Consider the following 21,453-nt stretch of genomic DNA (forward strand, 5'->3'; position numbering starts at 1 on the left):
GTTTTCACGCTTAATCTTCGGGAAAAGCTTGTCGTTGCTTGTCTCACCTCCAACAGCCTTTTTTATCTGCCAAAAGTCTCGCACTCGACTGTGTGGGGCTCCACGCCCACTTCTCCAGAGGGGAGGTGATCATTCCCATGTCACGTGACGCGCTGTTCCCGCCCACTCCCATGCTTGAACAAAACACCGCTGCAACTCTCACCCTTCAACCTCTATCGCTCTAGATCACGCTGGGAACGACTATGGGAGACTAGACGATGCCACCATTCGAATCTCGAGAGTCAAACGATGACTACCGAAGAAGTAGCGTAGTTTTCACGCTTAATCTTCGGGAAAAGCTCGTCGTTGCTTGTCTCACCTCCAACAGCCTTTTTTATCGGTCAAAAGTCTCGCTCTCAACTGTGTGGGGCTCCACGCCCACTTCTCCAATCATTCACATGTCACGTGACTATTGTTGCCACCCACTCACTTAAAACAGCCATGGTTAAACAAGACACCGCCATAACTCCCACCCTCCATGCTCTGTTGCTCTATATCACGCTGGGAAAGACTATCGGAGACTAAACGAGGCCACCATTCGAGTCTCGAGAGTCAAACGATGGCGACTGAAGTAGTAGCGTAGTTTTCACGCTTAATCTCCGGGACAAGCTCGTCGTTGCTTATCTCGCCTCCAACAGCCTCATTTATTTTCCAAAAGGTCCCACACATGCAGCAAAATTGGGGTTGCACTGGCCACTTACATTCACTCTGCTGCTTGACTTGACGGGTTCCCTCAGCCAAACCAGCCAGCTTGAGCCTGCTATCTTCACAATAATTTGTCTCTAATTAGATAAATATTAACGATACATAGATCTAGAACTATAAACGCATACACGATTGAAAAAAAAAAGGTTTCTTCTAAAAATGGTCTCTAGGAAGCACGCTCAAACGACTCTATGTTTACTTGGTTCGTAAGGAAGCAAAAGCGCAATGAGGCCACAAACACCAACAAACGCACCGCAGATCCAGATGGGCACCGAGCTAGCTGTGTTTGAATAGTACGCAATCAAAGGCACGACAACAGAAGCAAGCCTCGTGCACGCAATCGCCAACGAGTTGCCCGTTGCCCTCGCAGCCAGCGGGAACACCTCGGGTGTGTAAGCGTACAACACGGCGTAGTAGATGTAGATGGTGAGGTACGAGATGGAGGATAACGCCACGTTCTGCTCGCGCGTCTTGACGTGGGTGTACCCGAAAAGGAACGCCATCGAGCTGACTCCTCCAATACACAAGACCCCACGGCGTCCAATGATGGGGAAAAAGTATAGGAGAGCACCGGCCACGATGGGCCCTCCCATGGACACGGTGTTGCTGATCAATGCGTCTCGATAGACTCCGTGCACGTCGGGCGCACTGATGTCGGCACCTCTCGAGGCAAGGTACTGGGGCAAGAAACTCGAGTATAACGGGTAACTGATACCTAAAAGCATCCAGCTAAAGAGCACCAACGCTGTAGATCTGGCCATTTTCGTGTTGGCAAACAAGATGGTCACGTGGTGCTTCACCAAGTTGAAAATGCCGCGAACGTCAATGTGGTTTCTGTAGTCGTCATTGATTTTGATTGGTCCCAACGCTTCCAAATCTTCCAATGTAAGCGAACAGGGCCGGTTATATTTCCTAGCAATGGACTGGAGACTCTCGACTGCCTCGATGTCACGGTTGTTACTAACCAAGAATTTGGGGGTCTCTTTCAAGTTCACCACCGTCAACCGCAAAAAACTCATAAACAAGACAATGGCGCCATTGGTGTAGTAAACATACCGCCATCCGCGATTCTCATGCGAGGGGCAATTGTCGTAGCCCAGACACGAGTTATTCGGCAAAAAGCCAAACGAGATGCCCACGGCCATGACTTGTCCAATGCCCCAGAAAAAGGCAAAAAAGGTCAAGAGCCACTGGTTTTTATGAGGCAAGTACTCCAAAAAGATACAGGTGTCCAAGACCAAGTTACCACCGGCGGCGGAAGCACTCAAAAACACAAAGATGCAGTAACTGGCCATCGAGGACATGGTGCCCGTCAAGATGGTGAAGATGCCGCTCAAGATCAACGACAAGTTGAACGCCAACTTCCGGCCAATCAAGTCGGCAGAAAACCCCCAGAACAACGCTCCAACAAGCATACCAGCAGCCAACATTTCATTTGAAACGGGGAACTTGTAGTTGAACTGGTAGTTGATGAACGTACGCACAGAACTTTCCAAAAAAGTCAACTGCGTGTCTGTCCAATACCCCATACCGTTCAAGAAGAATAGCTTGAGGTGGTAGGGGGTAAAGCCAATTTCATCGATGGCGTTGTTTACCAAGTTGATTTTCTTGGTCAAGGCGTCGTCTTTCAAGCTGAAAAGCGCATCGTTGGCGCTGTGGTTCAAGGTGTCGTTCTCGATATCGATATCGTCTGGCGACACGCGAGGCTCGATGCTGGAAGACTCGACTTTTTTCTCTTCATCTGACATCCTGATTTATCAGATATAAAATATTTATTCTTTTAGGTGGCAATTATTTTGCAGCTGTTCTGAAAGGGTGTCCAAAAGGGGGTCTGGAGGGACGTGGTAATTATTAGGAAGTTGAAATTGAAGTTGAAGTTGAAAAAACGGAGGGCTAGTTTCTACTTCCACTCTCTTTCAAACGGTGGCTAACGGATCCTCGAGCAAGAAGGAACTCTTTGGAATGAAAGAAAAAGGGAGACTTCGTCAGATTTTACCAAGAAAAGAGATACCGGTGCATTTTTAAGTTGTTTTGAGAAAATGATAATGTGAAACTATTTGGCCCAATTTTCATTGATGAAAAGGAAGGAGAATGGAGGATGCTTCTCTTTTTTTTTCTCACACTACTGGAAACCCTCACAGGTTGCAAATGCTTTTACTTCCCACTCTCATGCAATGCGTCAGATGTAAAAATGCGTACAATTGATGTGGGTTGAAGCCGAAGCTGTAGCTGTAATTGTAGTTGTGTCAGAGGAGGTTTGTTTCTAGAGGCGGCAATAATAGCAAGAATTTAGTTTATGCCATTCCCCCCCCCCCCCCACCGTGGAATGTGCCAAAATAAGAGCCTGTCTTCCTCACCCCACAGTTTCAAACCACGATGATGAAGAGTTAAATGAACTGGGTTTCCAAGTACCGCATCTCACGAAGAACGTTTGGCGTCGCCATTTCGTTTTGGCTTTCTTTCTTTCTTTTAGTCCACGGTCAAGCTGTCAAAGCGTTTCCTCAAAGTGGTAAAAATTGAGACACGTGAATGGAGACCCGGCTGGATGTAGTGGGGTTTAATTAACGTGAGTCAAATGCAACTTGGTCTAAACAGTCAATTGACAAGGTTTCAGCAAAGAGGTTGGGGACCCCACGTTCCTCCCAACCCAATCACTCAATCAAGCCACACGCTGGAGATTTTTTATCACATGGACATGTAAGATTAACCATCACACTACTGGTTAACCCAACAAGCAATGCACTTGTCTTATCTATAACCCCCTCATCCTCCTTAGGTTAGGTGATATCAGCGAAATATCAGCTACATCCCCATATCCCCCTTGAGCTTCGCTTCTTCGTGGTTTTTTTTTTTATTTCATTTTGCTCGACGTACTGACCCATCGCTTGTTCCCGACAGCAACGCAAAAGTGAAACAATTGCAACAATTGCAACAATCGAGGGATCTCGAATTGGACTTTTGTGAACAAGTCACACAGGAATGAGAATTTGGGTCTAGATACGAGACAGATGAAGCAGAAACAGCTGTCAAACAGCTTCCCTATTGCTAGGGAGGTCAGGTAAGTGAGAAAAGCCTCGGGTGCATGTTGTAATAGAGTCACGTGGGGGTGGCCGCTTTGGTGATTCCAACTGAGATTAACCTCCGGCAACACTAATCCTTTAACCCTTGACTCCAACACAATAGAAGAGAAAACGTTCCGGACCGGATTGTGTGGTAAAATTTTGGGCCGCGTGGCGGGTTCCTGTGCGGCTTCACGCCTGGCAAAGCCATCATCTACTTCAATATCCCCCTCCTACCCTCTTCACAAGACCAAAGAACTGAAGGAGGGTCGCCTTGGTTTCCCCCCCCCCCCCCCACCTCGTTGTCCCTTCATAATCGCGAGTCACGTGGACCTTGTCCACTTCTCTCTCAGTCTCGATTTTCAAAGGCAAGAGCCCGGGTACGGCCTTTGGCACGCCGTTACAGTTGTTAAGGGATAAGTGTCCATTAAATATAAATAAGCGAATAAATATTAAAAATACCTGTCCGTATCGTGGTGCATGTCATCAAAGTGCAACTCTCCAGCCTCAAACCACTCTTTGCTTTGAAGGCTCAAAAGGCAAGAACAATGCAATGATGCCAATGACACCGACAAACGCACCACAGATCCAAATGGGCACAGCACTGGCTGTGTTGGAGTAGTACGCAATGATGGGCACCATGGCAGTACAGATCCTGGTGCAGAACAAACACAAGCAATTGCCAGTGGCTCTCGCAGCCAGCGGCATCACTTCGGGCGTGTAAGCGTAGATGATCCCATAGTAGATGTAAAGGGCACAGTAGACACTCGAGGTCAACGCCACGTTCTGCGCACGAGTACGCACGGCGGTATACCCGAAAAGCAACGCCATCGTCGATATACCGCCAATGCAAAGCACACCACGACGGCCGAGCCTGGGCACGAAAAGCAACAACAAGCCGGCGATAATGGGGCCTCCGATCGAACAGACATTGGCAATCAAGTTGTCTCGGTACACGCCGCCAATGGTGTCGGCACTGATGTTGGCTCCTCTAGTAGCGAGATACTGGGGCAAGAACGAGCTGTACAAGGGGTAAGAGATGCCCAAAAACGCCCATGAAATAAACAACAATACGGTCGATCTGATGGCCTTGCTGGTGGCAAACAACATCTTCAAATGGTTAAACGTCAACCGGAGGAACCCACGAAGGTCAAAGTTTTTCCTAAAATCTTCATTCGAGGTGATCTCGCCGCATGCCTCCAACTGTTCCAAAGTAAGCGAGCATTTCCTGTTGTATTTTCTCGCCAAGTCCTGCAAAACCTGCACCGCTTCAGCGTCTCTGTTATTGACAACGAGAAACTTTGGCGTTTCTTTCAAGCGGATCACGGTGACTCTCAACACGGCCATCGCAAGCACGATGCATCCATTAGTGTACCACACATATCTCCAGCCGTGGTTCGACTCCAGCGGACAGTTGTCATAGCTGTCGCAGCTATTATTGGGCAAAAACGCATATCCCAACGCCACGGTAACCGTCTGGCCCACGCCCCAAAACAAGGCAAAAAATGTCAAGAGCCATTGGTCCTTGTGTGGAAGATACTCCAAAAACACACACGTATCCAAAACCAAGTTACCACCAGCGGCGAATGCAGACAAGAGCACAAACAAGCAGTAGCTGGCCATGTTGCCCATCATACCGGTCATTATGGTGAAGATGGCACTGAGCAACAACGACAAATTGAAGGCCAACCTACGGCCAATCAAGTCGGCACCAAACCCCCACACGAGCGCCCCCAAGATCATGCCTCCGGCGTAGCACTCGGCACTAACGGGGAACTTGTAGCCAAACTGGTAGTTGATGAACGTACGCACGGTACTTTCCAAATACGTCAACTGCGTGTCTGTCCAGTAGCCCATACCGTTCAAAAAGAACAACTTGAGGTGGTAGGGAGTGAAGCCAATTTCGTCAATTGCGTTATTGAGCAACTTCATCTTTTCATGGAGAATGTCATCGTTAGCCTCAAGTTCAACCATATCGAACTCATCACTGGAAGTGGTATTGTCGACATAACTGTCCCTGTGATTCAAAAAGTCGTTTTTCTCTTCATCGCCGTCATCATCGTAGGCAGTTGCACCACCACCAAAAACTTTCGAGTGCTGCTCGGGTGAATCCCGGTTTGTCTTTACTCCATCCCCGGTTATCACCGCTGATAGGTTTGTAAGTTGGATTTTTTCATCGTCGCTAGCTGGCATATTGAACTGAACTCGAACCGAGGTTAGCTAAGGTATGTGAATGAATTATTTGAATGAATGTGTTGAATAACCAGAAGAATGGCTTCCCCCAAAAACAAAAAAAAGTTAGAGAACAAATGAACGAACGAAACGAATGAACGAACGAAACGAATGAACGGAGTGAAGCAAAAAAAGGGCGGGTAGCTGCAAACCTCAGGAAGAATCGGACTTATGGGGTATAAATCTATTATATATTCTCTGATGGGATAAGTTGGTTCCACTCATAACTAGTGAAAAAAATAAAATAAAAAAAAAAGAAATGAAAAATTTCTGTCTGGTTATGAAAGTCACGTGATAAAATCTTGAGCCGCAGGAAAGCCTTAGCTGTGCTTGTGCTGCATCTGGTAGCACATACCACCAAGGCACATACCCATTTGTATGTAACTACTCGCTTGTTGTTTCTTATTGGCCCAAACAGAAACAGAAACTTCGCCTTAACTTGAGGCTGAAGCCAAAAAAGAAAGTAAAAAATAAAGGAAGAGGAGGGCTCTTGCAACTTTAAAGAATGAAAAAAAAGAAAACAATGCGAAGTATATTAATGCAACGCCATTGCTGCTACTCCAGTTGTTGCTGTTGTTGTTGTTGGTTCGGATTTATCTTTTTTTTTTTTTTTTTTGTTTTTCTTTCTTATTATTGGTTTAACCTCGGCTTGATAGGTACGGCTGAAAGAGTGCATTCTTGAGGAGTCAAAAAAGTTGGGAAAATCGAGAGAGATTCAGATACTAGATCATGTTGGTAGTATTATAATGGTGGAATGGGCGAGGCATGGCATGCGCTTGTCTCGCAAAACGACGTCATCGAAACAAACTCAAAACTGAATACCGAGTGCAGACCCCCTTCCTCCTACCTCGCTCTTCCCCGCACCATGCCCCACCCGCGCGTATTAGAGCTTCGGAACAGAAAGAATTCAACTCACTGGTAAGTGAACATCAGAATAGTCTCTTTTTTGATGTGGTATCCTCTATCTATACGCTCACTTACGAGAGAATAGAATAGTATCTAGTTGCGAAAAAACAACAGCCCCAAAAGTCGTGCTCCAGGGCACAAAAAGAAAATGCTCTGTTGCATGAGAATCGAGTGTCGCAAACATTTGGTGTCGTGTGGTATGCGCGACACTGCCATCATGCCAACAACACATCTTGTTTCATGAGACTCAAGAACTTCGGAATCCCCCCCCCGTCCCCTCAAGGTTATTGCTAGGGGCGCTCGACATTTACAACCACTCTAGTCTCCGTTCTCGTATTCGTGTCGGGCTCCCATGATTTGATTGTAAGCCGACTCCCGCACGCTCCAGTTGATGTCCTGCTGCAATCTAGCCACGATATCGCCCGTATCCCACAATTTCTTCTCGTAGGCTTCCACTTTTTGAGCCAAGTCCGACATCTCATGATACAATGCCTCGTTCTCTTCGATCAATTTTTCTTCCACTTTGGGGATTTTCGAGTTTTGAAGCAAAAACCCATAATCCTCCGTGGGGATGAAATTGATCACGAGCGAGATAAATTGGAAAAGCTTGTTGGCAGCTAGGTTATTCTTTGCGCCGAGCTCTGCTAGATTGACAGGCTCCTCGTCATACAAGGACTTTGCCTTTGACCTCAAATGGTACTTGATGGGGTTAACTTCGATGTCATGGCAAAGTTGGTATAACCACTTGACGTCAAACACGTCAGGATCTAGATGGATCAACCTGGCGTACTTGGACTCTGCAATCAAATCTATCAGTTTCTTCAAAAGCAGGTACTTTGAGGTACCACTGGGGTACCGCTCATACACATTATCCTTCAACTCCTGCAGCGGATCAGGGAAAGAGGCAAAGTTAAGCACCAACTCGTCGTTGGTGGCAATGTGCGGCACGTCCAACTTGTACAAGACTCCCTTGATGTTGCCCCAATGAACACAGCTCTTTAACGCGACAAGCACATCATGCGACGCCAAGGCCTCCTCCCCGAAATACTCCTCAATGTACAACCTCAAATAGTACCCTTCCAACTTCGTACCCACGTGATGGTCAGTATGCAAGAAATTCAACTTGGAACATATGAGCAAATTGATCCCCTGGCGCACATGCTCGTCTGTAATGGGATGTTTGCGAACAAATGCATCAGCTTCAGCTAGGACGACATCTCTCGGATCAACTTTGGAGTTTTTCAAATGCAAAACACTCAGATTCTCTTCCTCGTACCAATGGTTCGACTCCAAACTCTTGGCCAACCCTAGAATCGTGCAGCAGAACAGCGGAAACTCTTTGAAAATCTCGCCCTGGTTGATATTGTATAGAATCAAATAAGCGGAATAAAAGGAAAGTAGCAATGTGGGATCCTCGGGGTAGACGATCAAGTGCTTATCTTCTTGCCGCACGCGTTGGAACCCGCCGTTGTTCGAGACAAATCTGTACTTGCGGCCCTTTTTATTGTATTCCACTTTGTGCAAGTCGTCTAGCTCTTCGAGGATATAGCTGGAATATTCAACGAGTGCATCTGAAGTTGATAGAAGATGCGGCTGTGCTGGTGCTGGTGGTCCTGATGACGTCGGAACCGTGGGTGAACTTATGGCAGACATGAAAAAAAGATCCAAAAAAAAAAATACAAAAAATAAAGGAAAGCTGGATTCGGGTATCTAGATTCGACTCTGGTGTGGGCGTACAGGCTTATAGAGGTGTACCTGTTTTGGTCGTACCTGAATTTTGGAATTTTCGCTTCGAGACTGTTTACGTTGCGGGCCCTTGGTGTGCATCACGTGATCTACCAAAGAAGAGAAAAAAACGTCAAAATTTTGACAGCTGTTGTTCGGATGTCAAAATTATGAATGCACCTACAGCAGAATTCATGGATTCCGGCTAGAACTATGATGAGCTAGCGTGAGTTATGATGGAATGATTAACCAAGGCCCGAGGTTTTCTTAGATTTCGGACTTTGTTTGGTGTGATCAATTCTCGCATACTGTAAGTTTATCTCACTCGTATTTGCACCAGTTTATAATAAAAAAATGAGATTGATTCTCAATGATGCCCCCGGTCTCTTTTCTTTTTTTCTTAAGAGGAATCAGCAACTCAGCAGTGACATATGGTATTTTGAGGCTCACATTTGAAGTCCAGTTTCAGTCCTACCCCTATTCAATTCCATTTGCCAATTTATCGCTCTTCCAGATTTAGATACATGATCCGAAAGATTTTACAAATCAAGCAGACACCGAGTGACGTCAAAGATTGCAAAGATTTTATCATCGGAGTCCGCCATCCGGTACACCAACTTCCAAAACAAAACTTCCACCAAAGCTGAAGAGATTGATTGTTCAGACACTCGTAAATCGGCTCGTAAATTGCAAATTAGAGAACAAAAAACCCCTGAGGCGGGATTGGGTGTGGGGGCCGTGAGAAAAGCTCATCTTTAATTTGCACCACCTGCGCTTCCCCCTCTATAACTCATTTCAAAACCGAACAAAAATGACATGTCATGTCATCAGCAGCACAGTAAATTCAGACGTAGAACGTCACCCAGCGCACCCAAAATTCGTTTTGACCCAACTTCAAACAAGGCATGAAGATACAGAAAAAGACAAGATGGCGCCAAAAAAGAAAAAAGAGAAGCAGACGTTATCTTATCACGACACAAAACCCCATTTTCTCCAGCTTCTTTTTTTTTGCAGCTATTGATGAGAAAATCCGCCTTACGCACAGCGTTCTACTGATCTAACCGCGTACATGTCTATGGTGTGCTAGGTGGATCGACCGACAGCGCAAGACGTGCCAGACATCATCGTCTGCAGGGAATGAGATTGGGGGAGGAAAAAATCGGTTTTTTTCGGCGACTGCTGCGAGGAACAATCCTTGATTTGAGCTTGGGGAGATTTTTGAAATCACTGAGTCGAAGAAGAAAGCCCCCTTGAGTGATACCTTTTTTGTCGTTGTTGTTGTTGCTCCCAGAGTGTAAAATGTTAGAGCTGGCACAGCTGGGGGAAAAGGTGTAGCACCTGCTGCATCCCGTCGTCATCACTAAAGGAAGTCGTCCCTGATTGTGATTGTGGTTGTGGTTGCAATAGACGAAGTTCTGGAAAGGCATGCAAGCACTGGTTTTGATTCTGATGTCCGTTTTTTTTGCTTCTCAATGTAGAAGCAACTAGTGGTATAATTGAGATTTAGAGTACTGCTTGACAGAACTCAAGTGAAGGTCAGATAGAAATGGAGACGGGGGAGATGGGGGGGGGGGGGGGGAAAGGAAGTTCTATTATTTCGTTGGTAAAATTAACCGTTGAGACATAGGATTGCTCGGCTCGGGTGGGTGCAAGGGCAAAAAGTCCACCAGACAGACTATGAAGTGCGGTCCTCACCGGTCTCGTCCCGTGTTGAAACTTTCCCCAATCTTTGCACTCGATCGATGGCATCATTCACCTACACGCGTCGGCCGTATTACACCGACACCATCAAAGCAGAAGAAAAGAAAGAGGAAGAGAAAAAAAAAAGATGATTGAAGTCTATGGAACAAGGCGGTTTGACAAGTTAGACAATCTCTCGATAGTTAGTAAATGATCACTTGCTACACCCAAAGGCGTATATGCATAGCAGCCTGTTTTGAAAAGGGGCTTTTTTTTCTTTCTTTCTTTCTTTGGAAATGGCAACTTGACATTTGGGAATGTCTCTCGATTGATAGCTTTTGACTGCCATGCAGAGAGTAGAATCAGAACCAAAAAACCAGAACCAGAATTCGCTTGTGCGTTTGAAAATGAAGCTGGAGTTGTCTTGCATGTGGTTATTGCTCCTGTTCTCTTGGGGGAAATTGGGGGCAGAAGGGGGTATTGTTGCTCACCAACGTTGCCCATTCAACGAGCGTTCTTCTTTGAATATACGAAATCATACAGGGCTTGCCAATCAGCAGCAACTGTCCCATTGGGGTCATTTGACCCATGATGCCCTTTTTTTTTTTAGTGCCTTGTCTTTTAGTATCAGTAGTAGTCCCTCCGTAGTTCTTTCGTAGTTGCAAAAAAAATGTGCAGAGGTCGTATCGCAATCAATACACGAAAACAGACTAAGCACCATCCTTCGATCGCAAACCTGCACTAATCGGGTCAGTACGTAGTGAGCAATATATAATTACTGCAACACGTGACCCGTAACTGATGCTTTAGATTGAGCCAAGTCGGCGTTCGCTACCACCTGTGGCTCTCCTTCTTTTTTTTTCAAATACCGAGAAAAAAGCGCCACCAGGACACTTTCAACTAAGTTCAGACGTCGCTCCTAATGGGCTCTATTGTTCACCTGCTTTAGTGTTTTTAGAATTTTGCATTGTCCAAAGAATATGAGCCATGGGCAAAGCACAAACTTTTGTGTATGACAGAAAATTGTCAGAAAAGACATTCTTTGTTTTTTGAGAGCAGTGACTGATGCCCGGCCGGCGTCTGCATCGAGGTTTTTTTTTCACTGTCTGAACCATGAACATGCTATTCTTGGTCTAATGCAAACTCTATTCCCTCCAAAACAATCATCTAAGGAACAAGGCAAAGAACAACAAGGCTGTGTTGAATTAGACTGGGTTCCCTCTCAAACCCCAAGGCAAGAACGGAAAAATAAATGAAAAGAAAACCAGACGCATCGCCGATTTCGTCTACTTCATCCAAGTGGGTGGTGTACCCCATGAAACCATCAAAGTTTTTAGCTTCGCCATTCCAGATCTCGTATCAGATGTGGAAAGATCCTCTGCTTACTTGCAAAAGCCTATCTGCAGCAGACTCCCCACACTCTTTGGTGATTGTCGCCTGATCCGCAGTTCTAGATATTGCTCACTCTGAGCTTGCGTCCTCGCTACAACGACAAACGGATACACCAATCGACGATACAGCCCCTTTTATTTTCCGTTTTTTTTTTATTCTGCTTTGTTGTTTTGTTGTTCCGTTGTATTTTGCTTTATGGCTCGCTATTTCGTGCATCGCAGCTTAACCCCAAAAACGTTTCGGACATGGTTTCGCACATAGTCTCGCGCATAGTTTCGCACATAGTCTTCAACGATTGGAAACTGAGGACAACCAGCGACGAACATAGACGCAAGATAGAATAATTCTTGGTTTTCTCTAAAAATCGAAATTGTCTTACTCGAGAGGGGGGAGAAGGGGCTTGATGACTTGGTGCTGGAGACACTGGCTTCTTACGAGAAAATCAAAAACCAAGGTCATCCAAGAATATTTCACCACGGTACGGCCAGGTTTTTAGACTGGGATGATGAATAGGGGGGAGGGGGAAGCTTGACTAGTTGTTTTCAATTACCTTGAAACAAAAAAAAAAAGAGTTGGTTTTCTCGATATTCAGAGTTGGTAATACGAATTAGCTTATTTACCGGTTGAAGCTTTTCACTCTTCACTCTTGCTTTCGCTCAAGAAATTTTCCAAGACTTATCCAGCTGAGTTTTTTCTTTCGAATTGACAGACGTCCGACGTTATCTCTCTTGCCAAATCGATGTAACATCAACAAGACCCCACCCCCTTCCCTCCTACAGGGCCAACTTTTTCTGTTGATATCTTTTCCTCTGTCAAAATTTTCTTGCTTTTCCCCTCTCTCACCGATTGAAGTCAAGCACCAAAAAAAAGAACCAACTCAAAAAAACCACTGGCAAATTGATGATACGTTTTTGCAAGTTTACTTTGACAGACGAAGTATCATTTACGATTGAGCTATTTCAGACTTGAGTTTCTGGAAAATGGTGGAACCAAAAACCAAAAAAAGAAAAAGACAGACTCATGTGTCAAGAGCCAATCAGAAAACTGGAGGGTATATGACCTCTAGGTTAAACTTGCAAAAAAAATTCAGGCGTTTGAGGGTTATAATTTGATTTTTTTTTTTTGGTTGTTGTTGTTCATATATTTCCACCGTTGGGGGAAGAGAATGTAAACGTAGATGTAGACGTTGTTCTCTTGAAATCGGCGGGCTTTGATAAAATATCTCTCCTCCTATTCATCTCAAGATTCAAGATCCTTTGCACTTTAACGCCGGAACCGCTTTCTTTTCCTTTTTGCAACCGGCCTTGCCAAGAGTCTGTGTCCTCTGTCTAAATTTTTTTTTTCTGTCTTTTTTGTCGTCGCCGTCGACATTTTTCTGACACGGAAACACGACACGACTTTTTTTGTTTTGATTTATTTTGCACTGTGTGGTATGTGTGGTTGGCATACTAGTGGCAGCCAAAAACCCTGTTATTCGTCAAACATATTTTTCATACAACAAGACATCTCCTGTTCTTGCAAATATTATCTGCTTGGCTCGATCGTGGTGGAACTTTTCTTGACCTTCGGCATTGGTTCAAGCTCCCGTTGGTTTTTTGCGGTTTGGATTTATAGATTTTTTTATTTTTTTTATTTGGCAGCGTGTGTCAAGATTGACAATCCTCCTCCCCAAGCCCCCAAGAAACCAGAACCGTTGAGAGAGTCCCCCAGTGACGTGGAGGCACTTGCATATGAATTGAGACTGAATCAAGGCTGGATCAAGACTTAGTCGAAACTGGATAAAAGACCGAATGGCTCTTCTTTTTTTTTTTTGTTGTTTGCTACTTAGACCACCATGCCTTGCCCTCCACGCAACAGGGTGGCGCCCCCAACATAAAGAAAATAGAGAAATTCAAGGCTCGATAGCCGCGGCATTGGTTTTCCATGAACTCGCGTATACTCACAATCATGCAAGTGTTGACTCACTGTCTTGTTTGACAAGGCAGCGACTAACGTCAAAACTAGGGGACTCATACAACAATAATAATAAAAAAGAAGAACTAAAATATTAATCGAAAACGTCGTCAGATCTGGTCCTCATATCGCGCGCATTTACTCACCACTATCACTACTATCGCCACCACTACCATCATTTTCTTGGAAGAGAGTAATAATTTATTTCTTACCAACGAACAAGAGAAAGTTGAACCTGCCACGCCAGATCTGACCTGGCGTGTGGCGAGCGGGTAAACGTCATCATACATGGAGCGGCTTGCCATCCTCCTCCGATTACCGACCGCCAGAGGCCAAGAAGCCCCAAAAAAAAATATGGAATGGGTCTTCTTGAAATGGGGATACACCGGGATCTCCTCCTCCTCCTCCTGGTCATTGGCTCGTTTTCGTACTCGAGTGGGAAATATTTTTGCAATCATGGGAGCAGGCCTAAGTGCCGGAAAATAAAAAAAAAACTCTTCAATTTCCATCACTTCCTTCAGTGCCGCACGCAGCAGCACCATTACCATGATAGGGGCAGCACTTGCAGTAGGGCCTTCCCCAACGATTGAGCAAGTTCGTAATTTGTCAGCTCGGTCTTTGCACTTTTGTGCCCAGGCTGTCACAAGCTGCAGCAATTTCTCTCCTCCCAATGCCCAATGCACAAAGCGTAAACTGCATTGCAGGCGTCAACTCCCAGTGTCTGCATTTCCATCCTCACAGAACATCAAAAAAAAAAAGGAGCAGGGAAAGCTGTGTAATCCCGTGCATGCATCCAGGATACCTCTCATTGGCGAAGCTACATACATTTGTCATTTATCATTTGTCATTTGTCAGTAATGAAAAAAAGGTATGTTCGTTATGCTGTCATAAAAGAAAACATCAGATGATCCTTCTTCCCCCACGCATCGTAAATTCAAAACTAAAAAAAAAAAAAGCACAGGGGGAGAAGAGGAGGCAAGAGGCTAAGCCGATAATGGTAGATTTCTTCAATTGCTACAAGGCGACAACCCAAGGTAGAGTGGGCTTTAAATTAAGCCCTACAACAAAAAAATGAAAAAAAAGAGTGGCTTGCTCGAGGTGTCAAAACGCCGTGGCAATTTTTTATGACATAGATAAGAAAGAGAAATTGGACGTCACGTGAAGCACGGATAACTCCAGCTGGAAATAGGGGAAAACTGGGTAGCCGATTGGTCGCGGTAGAGGAGGAAGGTTGAGATGAGTTAGTGGCCTGGGCAAACCCAAGGTGCTTCGTGCGACGACGTCTTATTAGCTACGAAGCTGCTGGTGTACTGGTCAAAACCTGTCGGAATTTCAATTTTTTCTTAAACTGCTTCTAACCATGATCCGCGAGTTATTGAAACAGCTAAGCTTCGTTGGGTTGTCGACTCCTTCATGGCATCGAGTGCTTCCCAGCGAGCACTAGACACCAGACGCTCCAAACTACCGTATAAATTGCTGTGATCCGTGCCGGGGCCAGTCTCGGTGCCGTTCTACTAAACGGGGCATGTTAATTAACTGGCCTGGTTTGTCTCATGAAAACAAACGGTATGCATGTGGCATAGTGGAGGGGAATCGAGGGAAGAAACAAGTCTCGCTTCATTAGCCTAATGGTCATGTCCACCGGCGCCTCCCTCCCTCCTCCCCTGTCATTTCCTCTCAGACAAAGCACCTTTGGTCGTCGGCACCTGTCTCTAGAACCGTGCGCAAGAATGTCCCGCAGAAACAGGCGAGAGCCGCATGAATGTCAAAACAAAGAACGTGACACAAACCAGCCCATCCGATACGCAAGTCCGTCGATAGCCTTGGGTCTTTCTGAGTCTGTCCATCTCCTCATCCCCCTTCCCCTCCATCAATCTCCTTTGAATCGACAAGAAAAACAAAAGCCAAGCAACAGTGGTTGATAGTGGTTCAACTACCCACGATTTCAGCTCTGGAGGTAGCTCGACTTACAAGATCTTGATTTCTTATTACAATAGGGCTCGTCTCATCGACCAATAATTATTTAATGTGGTATTATTTAATTAGCCCCGGTGGTGCGTGTGCGTGTGCGTGTGTGTGGTTGGCATTGGTATTGTTTTCAACTGAATTGAACGGAAGCTTTTGACGTGGGTTGAGTCAAGTTGACGTTTTCTCCACCCGGGCCAAGAAACATTAGATGAACCATTGGCAGAAGTGGTTTTTGCTTTGTTCTTTTTTTCTTAGCTTGCTGGATCTGTCATAGTTCCAAGATGAAAAATATCTTCTTGTTCAAGGGTTAGGGTTACATGGTTACAACTGCTTGAGTAAAGCACAAGCGGAGAAGAGTCGAGCTTTGATTGGTGCATGGTATCAACCTTGACCCAGTACAAGCTGTAGTCCGAGTGGTGTTTCCATGGGACTACCTCGTTTGGTCAAGCGCAGGGCGTCAGGACAGTAGTGAAACAGACGTCAAACTTGAAACGGTGCCAGCGTTGCATGAGGGGCCTCAATTTCAGGCTTAGCGCCGGTTTGGCCGTAGCACAAATATAGTAGCATTTTGCGTATCAACAAGGCCATACACGATATATGCGTTCACGGCATATTCTCTGTTGACAGCTGCCTCCCCCACTTCTTTATCGGATCCCCCATCTGATTGTCCCCAACCCGTCAAATTTCACCAACAAGATAAAAAAGAGAACATTAAAATGAACATGAACGTGAACATAACAGCTGCGATTAGTCAAATAATTCCACAGGGCCAAGCACCAGACATAAAAAGGTGGTTAAGATGGTTATTCCGGTTCTCGTTTCACGGCCAAGCCCCGTTGGGCTCCTTTTTCCTTTTTTTTCCAACCGAGTCTATCTTGACGTCTATTTTTAATCAGCCCCGACGCTTGGCCTCAACTTGGACTCGACTTGGAATCGAAGGCAATTGGTTTTCAAGTTGGCTTGTTTCGCGTGATGGATCATCCGAAACGCCGTGGGCTTTCCCTAAGCCAGGCCGCGTGCTTCACCACTCCTTTGTCTCCAACACCAAGAGGTCTCTCCTAAGGATCAATTCGAAGGTGACGATTATAGCAGGACACGTTAGCTATCATTTTATCATAACAAGACTAGACTGAAACTAAAAAAACTAAGAAACTAAAAGACTAAGGCAAAAAAAAAAAATTAAAAAAAAAATTTTGAAACTTCGGTTGGCGTTAAATTTTTCCTTTATAAGCACCAACTCGACCAATGTGGATGAAATATAACTCATGACAAATGTAAGGAGGAGTTGCCCCTCTCTTGTGATTTACGGAATAGTTTTCTTAATGTATGTGTGAACTGAAGAATTAAAGCTTGATTTTCTTTCTTTTGATGTAACGACCCATGAATAAACGTTGTCTGGATGTTGATGCCCTTGGTGGAATTTCGACGGGTTAGGTACGCTCGCTGTGCTCGCCCTTTTTTCTTTTTACCTCGCTGCGCTCGCGCTGATCAAAGACACATCCGCTTCTGCTCCTTCAACCCCTTAATCTTCCTTCTCCGCGCATTGATAAACCAATTGCTCAACTGCTGCTGGTTCAACCCCGTCGTCATCATCAAGTGGTTCTTCTCGAAGGAGTTAGGGTAAGGGTGGTTCAAGTGGTCGTTGAGCCACCTCAACAAGACAAACGTGATCTCCTTGGGCAAGTTGTTTCTGGTTTTGCGCTTGGAGTAAGCGTTGGCGTTGCCTCCGCCTACTTCGAGCGCGGGCGACGAGGGCTGCGAGGTTGTGCTGGAGGCTGATGTCGAGGGGGGTGGGTATGAGTTTGACCTCATCATGTGCGGCTGCATGTATGTCTGATGGTGGTGCTGGTGCTGGGGCTGGTGTTGAGGCTGGTGCTGGCGGTGTTGTTGTTGATGTTGGTGGTGATGTTGTTGGTGGTGGTAGGAAGGTATGATTGACGATGAAGGCGAGGGGATCGAGGAGGCAGTCGACGAGGAAGAAGAATACGATTGCGGGAGGGGCGACTTGTTCAATGTGTGTAATCGGTCGTGGGTGGTGGTGGTGTAGTAGCTGTTGGTGTATGATGGGGCCTGGGGTGCGGGAGGTGGAGTTGAGGATTGGTTCAAGTGCGACACCGACGGTAATGGCTGATGCTGCTGCTGCTGCTGCTGCTGTGATAAGGGCGCGAGGATGTCGCTGATTGGAGGCAAGCTGATTCTTTTGACCAACGGAGGAAGCTGAGGTGGTTTCCGTGTCACGGTAGTGGCAGTTGTAGCTGTAACTGTACTTGTGTTTAGGGTCGAGTCCATGGCAGTTGTAGGAGGTAAATGAGTTGTAATTGTCAATGAAGGTAATGTAGACCTTGCTTGGTTCATCAACGCAGTTACTTGCATGGCTAGTGGGAGTTTGAATCTGGGGCTGGAACTGGCATGAGATTTGAAACAGAGAGATCTCTTCGTATATTTATACAAAGATTCCCTCTCTCTCTCTCCCAATCTCACTCACTCGCTCTTTCTCTCGGTGTCTATGCTTCTTCTAAATTGCATGTATCTGCCCAAAAATGTTTGATGCTTATGTCAGAAACACAAAAGCGAGATTCAAAGTTGAAAGTCACACTAAACCAGGATGCAGCATATTATATTACACAAGACAGAAAAAATGCGGCTTACGTAATGTCAAGAAAATATAAAAAGAACGAAATTGAAATTAATAATATAAAACTTTAAACTTTAAATTTTACTTTTGCTAGTGGTAATTATGTAAGCAATATGCAGACACGCAACGCAAAACCACACCCAGACACTGACAAACACTGCTATTTGCAAAGTCAGCCACCAAGTCAGACAGACAGCAAAAAGAATTGACGTGAAAGGTCAATGTCTCATTTGCTGAAAATGTGTCACACTCTAAAGTCTAATCTCTAACTTCAACAGCAACAACAACACGAGTCAAACCCTAATACTAAAACAAGTAATCTCCAACATCTTTCCACAACGAGTGTCAAAACAAAACAAGGAGCAAGGTTTCTTTTTCTTTTCCTTTTGTCGCCTTAGCTGGGGAAATACAACTGTACGAGATGGCCAAAAAAAAAAAAGAGAGAGAACATGCCGGTGTCTGGTTCTCGTATGTGCCGTCGCATAAAGCTATAGCCCATCGCCATCCATCCCACCCCCAATTACGATGTCCTAGTCCGACAGACAGATTGCTGCATCGCCAAATTAAAAATTTAAAAACTTAGCAGAGAGAACAAGAACAAAAAGAAAAATTTCAAAAGCCGAAATTGATTGTTCTCCATCACTCGCAACTCGACCCGTCACCGTCACCACCATCACCACTAACAGAGCGTCACCTTCAGCAGCATCAGCAGCATCACTACTGCTACAGGTTGTTTTTTTTTTAACATTGATTGCAGATACGAACCAACACACCTAACCTCCCCCTCCCCCTCTAAGAGTTAAAAAAAGAAATCAACCATAACCTCAATCACCCTGCTCCTCCCCAGGAGTCCTTTTTTTTTTTTAATAATTTGGCAGGAAGCCAACGTTTGCGATTGCGCAATGCTTTGTTGTTTCAACGAGCCCATCCCTTATCATTCCATTCCGTTGAAATTGCACCTAGATCCCCCGCTGGCCCCACCGTTTCGTACCCTCACTGAGCAAATGGCCCTTCCATTGACGTAAGAGAACTCGCCGATACGTTTCCAAACCAGCATTTGCACTAGACCCACGTTTGAAATGTCAGAGACACCAAGAAACGTTTTTATCTCCCTCCTACCTTTTCCAATCTTTTCCTCCTCCTCCTGTCTCCTCCCGCCAGTATTCGGTGCCAGATAAGCTTTTGCTTCTCTACTCACAACACCGCTAGGGGGGTGGGTGGGTTTCCCTCCGCCTTGTCAAAACGTCACGGCCTGGTGTCATTCGATTTTTTTTCTTGATCTTGTCTTTTTTTTTTGTTTTTTTGTTTTAATTAAAGTTACGCTTGCTGACTGGCTGACTCTCTCTAAAAAACCTTCTTTCGAGCAGCGGCGACGACAACAACGACGACAAAGTATCAATTGACAATAGACCCGGTTTGAGAGCAAGAGACAGCGTGGAAACCGATTGGGTTTTCCTTTACGACGACGACGACGTCGGGGGGTAGAGGGGGGGCGTGGCAGACCCGCAAGGGGGATTGACGGACTAAATCATAGATTATCTTTTTTTTTTTTTTTGTTTTTTTAAATGACAAGGTAGAACCCCACAACTTGTTCCCTACCGTCTCGTGCCATGTGATTCTTCAAACAAGGTTAAAGCAAAGTTGTGATGTTTTCCCTCGTGCGTGGGTTGGTTCGTTTTTCGTATATTGCCATGTTCCGGGTGGGTGTGGGTGCGCGCGATATATCCGGAGAGTTTTCTGCTCCCCAGCGATCATCTCGTGAATCTCCAGCCAAAAAAAAATATCAGCCGCGCGCAGGTCTCAAAAGGGCAAACTCTAATGATGATGAAGGTACGAAGGACATCAACTGCCAGACACTTCAGCCTTGCCCATCCTGTCTGCTTTTCTTCCGTCTCCGAATCCAAATGGGTCTAATACTTTCGTTTGGGGATTATATCTCGTCTTCAACACATATACACCCAATTCTACTTCCCCCCCCCCCAAAAAAAAAAAAAAAAAAACAGCCTAAAATTCTACTGTCCAATGTCAGATGTCTCTTATCTCCTCATCCAATCCCCGTACTTCGCGTCTTTGAGCATTAGATCTCGCTTGCACCCAAAAGCATGCATGTATCTCATTAGACGTGGAATCTGGCATAAAATAATACCACCGTCGAGCGCCCTCCTCCAGATATAATATCTTATTACCACCACCTCACCCGATGGGCGAGCCGCAAGATGCATTAATTTGCACTTGCAGGAACAGTGTAGAAAAATATACGGGCACAGCGATGATGAGATCCAGCTAGATCTGTATCTTGCTGCGCTATCCCCCCAAGCGCACTCTGCCGGATCTTTGCACTAGCTTTTGGGCTGTCGGTATGCCGTAAAGACAACCTGAATTGATTTTTTTTACAGCTGGCCTAGTCTAGTCTCTACCTCGGCTCTACTGGTGGCTAGCTCAACTTGCAGAGACGGGTTTTTGAAGTTCAGACTGGCTCAAAGGTTGACCATACCAAACCCACGAATGCATCGCCACCATCTTTTTCCCTCACACTTCAATAGATACATGCATGCATGCACGATTAGATTATATACGGGGGGAGCCATTTCATAATTTTTTCATGGTCTTCCGCCACTGACCACCGAGCGTCTTTCCTGTCAGATTATGCTAGTTTGATGGAGGGGAACATGTTTTGATGCAAAACGCACTTGAAAGGACATCTGCAATGAATAAAAAAATTGTAACCAAAAAAAAGCGGGGTGTATTGACAGCACCAAAGTGGAGAAACCACTTTCTTCGCATTCAAGGTATTCCGCCACCGCCGCCACCTCTTTTTCCTCTTTCCTCCTCCTTTTCCTCCTCATTTTTTTCTCTTCAGTAGACGCAGGTGATTTTTTTTTTTTTTTGGTTGTTGTTGTTGTTCATCATCAGCACCGCGTTTCCATCGCGATGGTTTTGCAAGCTATCACACCACCATCCAACCCGGCTTATTTTGTCCCAATCTCTGCCAACCACCCAAGCCGTCCATCTCAGCTTGGTCGCCAGAGTGGAATACATGTTTTCCCTCCTCTTCCTCCCTCCAAAAGCTTTCCCGAAGGGTCTCGATCCACGTCACTTGGAATTTTTCTTGAACATTATATTGGTCAAGAAAAAAAAAACCCACCTGATTTACCAAAC

General features: G+C 45.4%; 4 protein-coding genes across 4 annotated transcripts; all 4 read right to left on the reverse strand. All coding sequences in view use genetic code 12, as the record gives it.

The window, feature by feature from the left end:
• Positions 1-923: 923 nt before the first annotated feature.
• On the reverse strand, positions 924-2,492 carry LODBEIA_P58820 (uncharacterized protein; the record flags this gene model as incomplete). Its single annotated transcript, XM_066976263.1, has 1 exon — positions 924-2,492. One exon carries the CDS (start codon positions 2,490-2,492, stop codon positions 924-926), a length of 1,569 nt encoding a protein of 522 aa, XP_066832820.1.
• A 1,818-nt stretch (positions 2,493-4,310) lies between these two features.
• On the reverse strand, positions 4,311-5,996 carry LODBEIA_P58830 (uncharacterized protein; the record flags this gene model as incomplete). Its single annotated transcript, XM_066976264.1, has 1 exon — positions 4,311-5,996. The coding sequence occupies one exon, from the start codon at positions 5,994-5,996 to the stop codon at positions 4,311-4,313; it is 1,686 nt and encodes a 561-aa protein (XP_066832821.1).
• Positions 5,997-7,259: 1,263 nt separating this feature from the next.
• LODBEIA_P58840 (uncharacterized protein) lies at positions 7,260-8,594 on the reverse strand (the record flags this gene model as incomplete). The annotated part of the gene is made up of 1 exon (XM_066976265.1): positions 7,260-8,594. The coding sequence occupies one exon, from the start codon at positions 8,592-8,594 to the stop codon at positions 7,260-7,262; it is 1,335 nt and encodes a 444-aa protein (XP_066832822.1).
• Positions 8,595-17,147: 8,553 nt separating this feature from the next.
• On the reverse strand, positions 17,148-18,032 carry LODBEIA_P58850 (uncharacterized protein; the record flags this gene model as incomplete). Its single annotated transcript, XM_066976266.1, has 1 exon — positions 17,148-18,032. One exon carries the CDS (start codon positions 18,030-18,032, stop codon positions 17,148-17,150), a length of 885 nt encoding a protein of 294 aa, XP_066832823.1.
• Positions 18,033-21,453: the final 3,421 nt, after the last annotated feature.

The sequence above is a fragment of the Lodderomyces beijingensis genome (assembly GCF_963989305.1).
Source record: "Lodderomyces beijingensis strain CBS 14171 genome assembly, chromosome: 8".
NCBI classification, from domain to species: Eukaryota; Fungi; Ascomycota; class Pichiomycetes; order Serinales; family Debaryomycetaceae; genus Lodderomyces; species Lodderomyces beijingensis.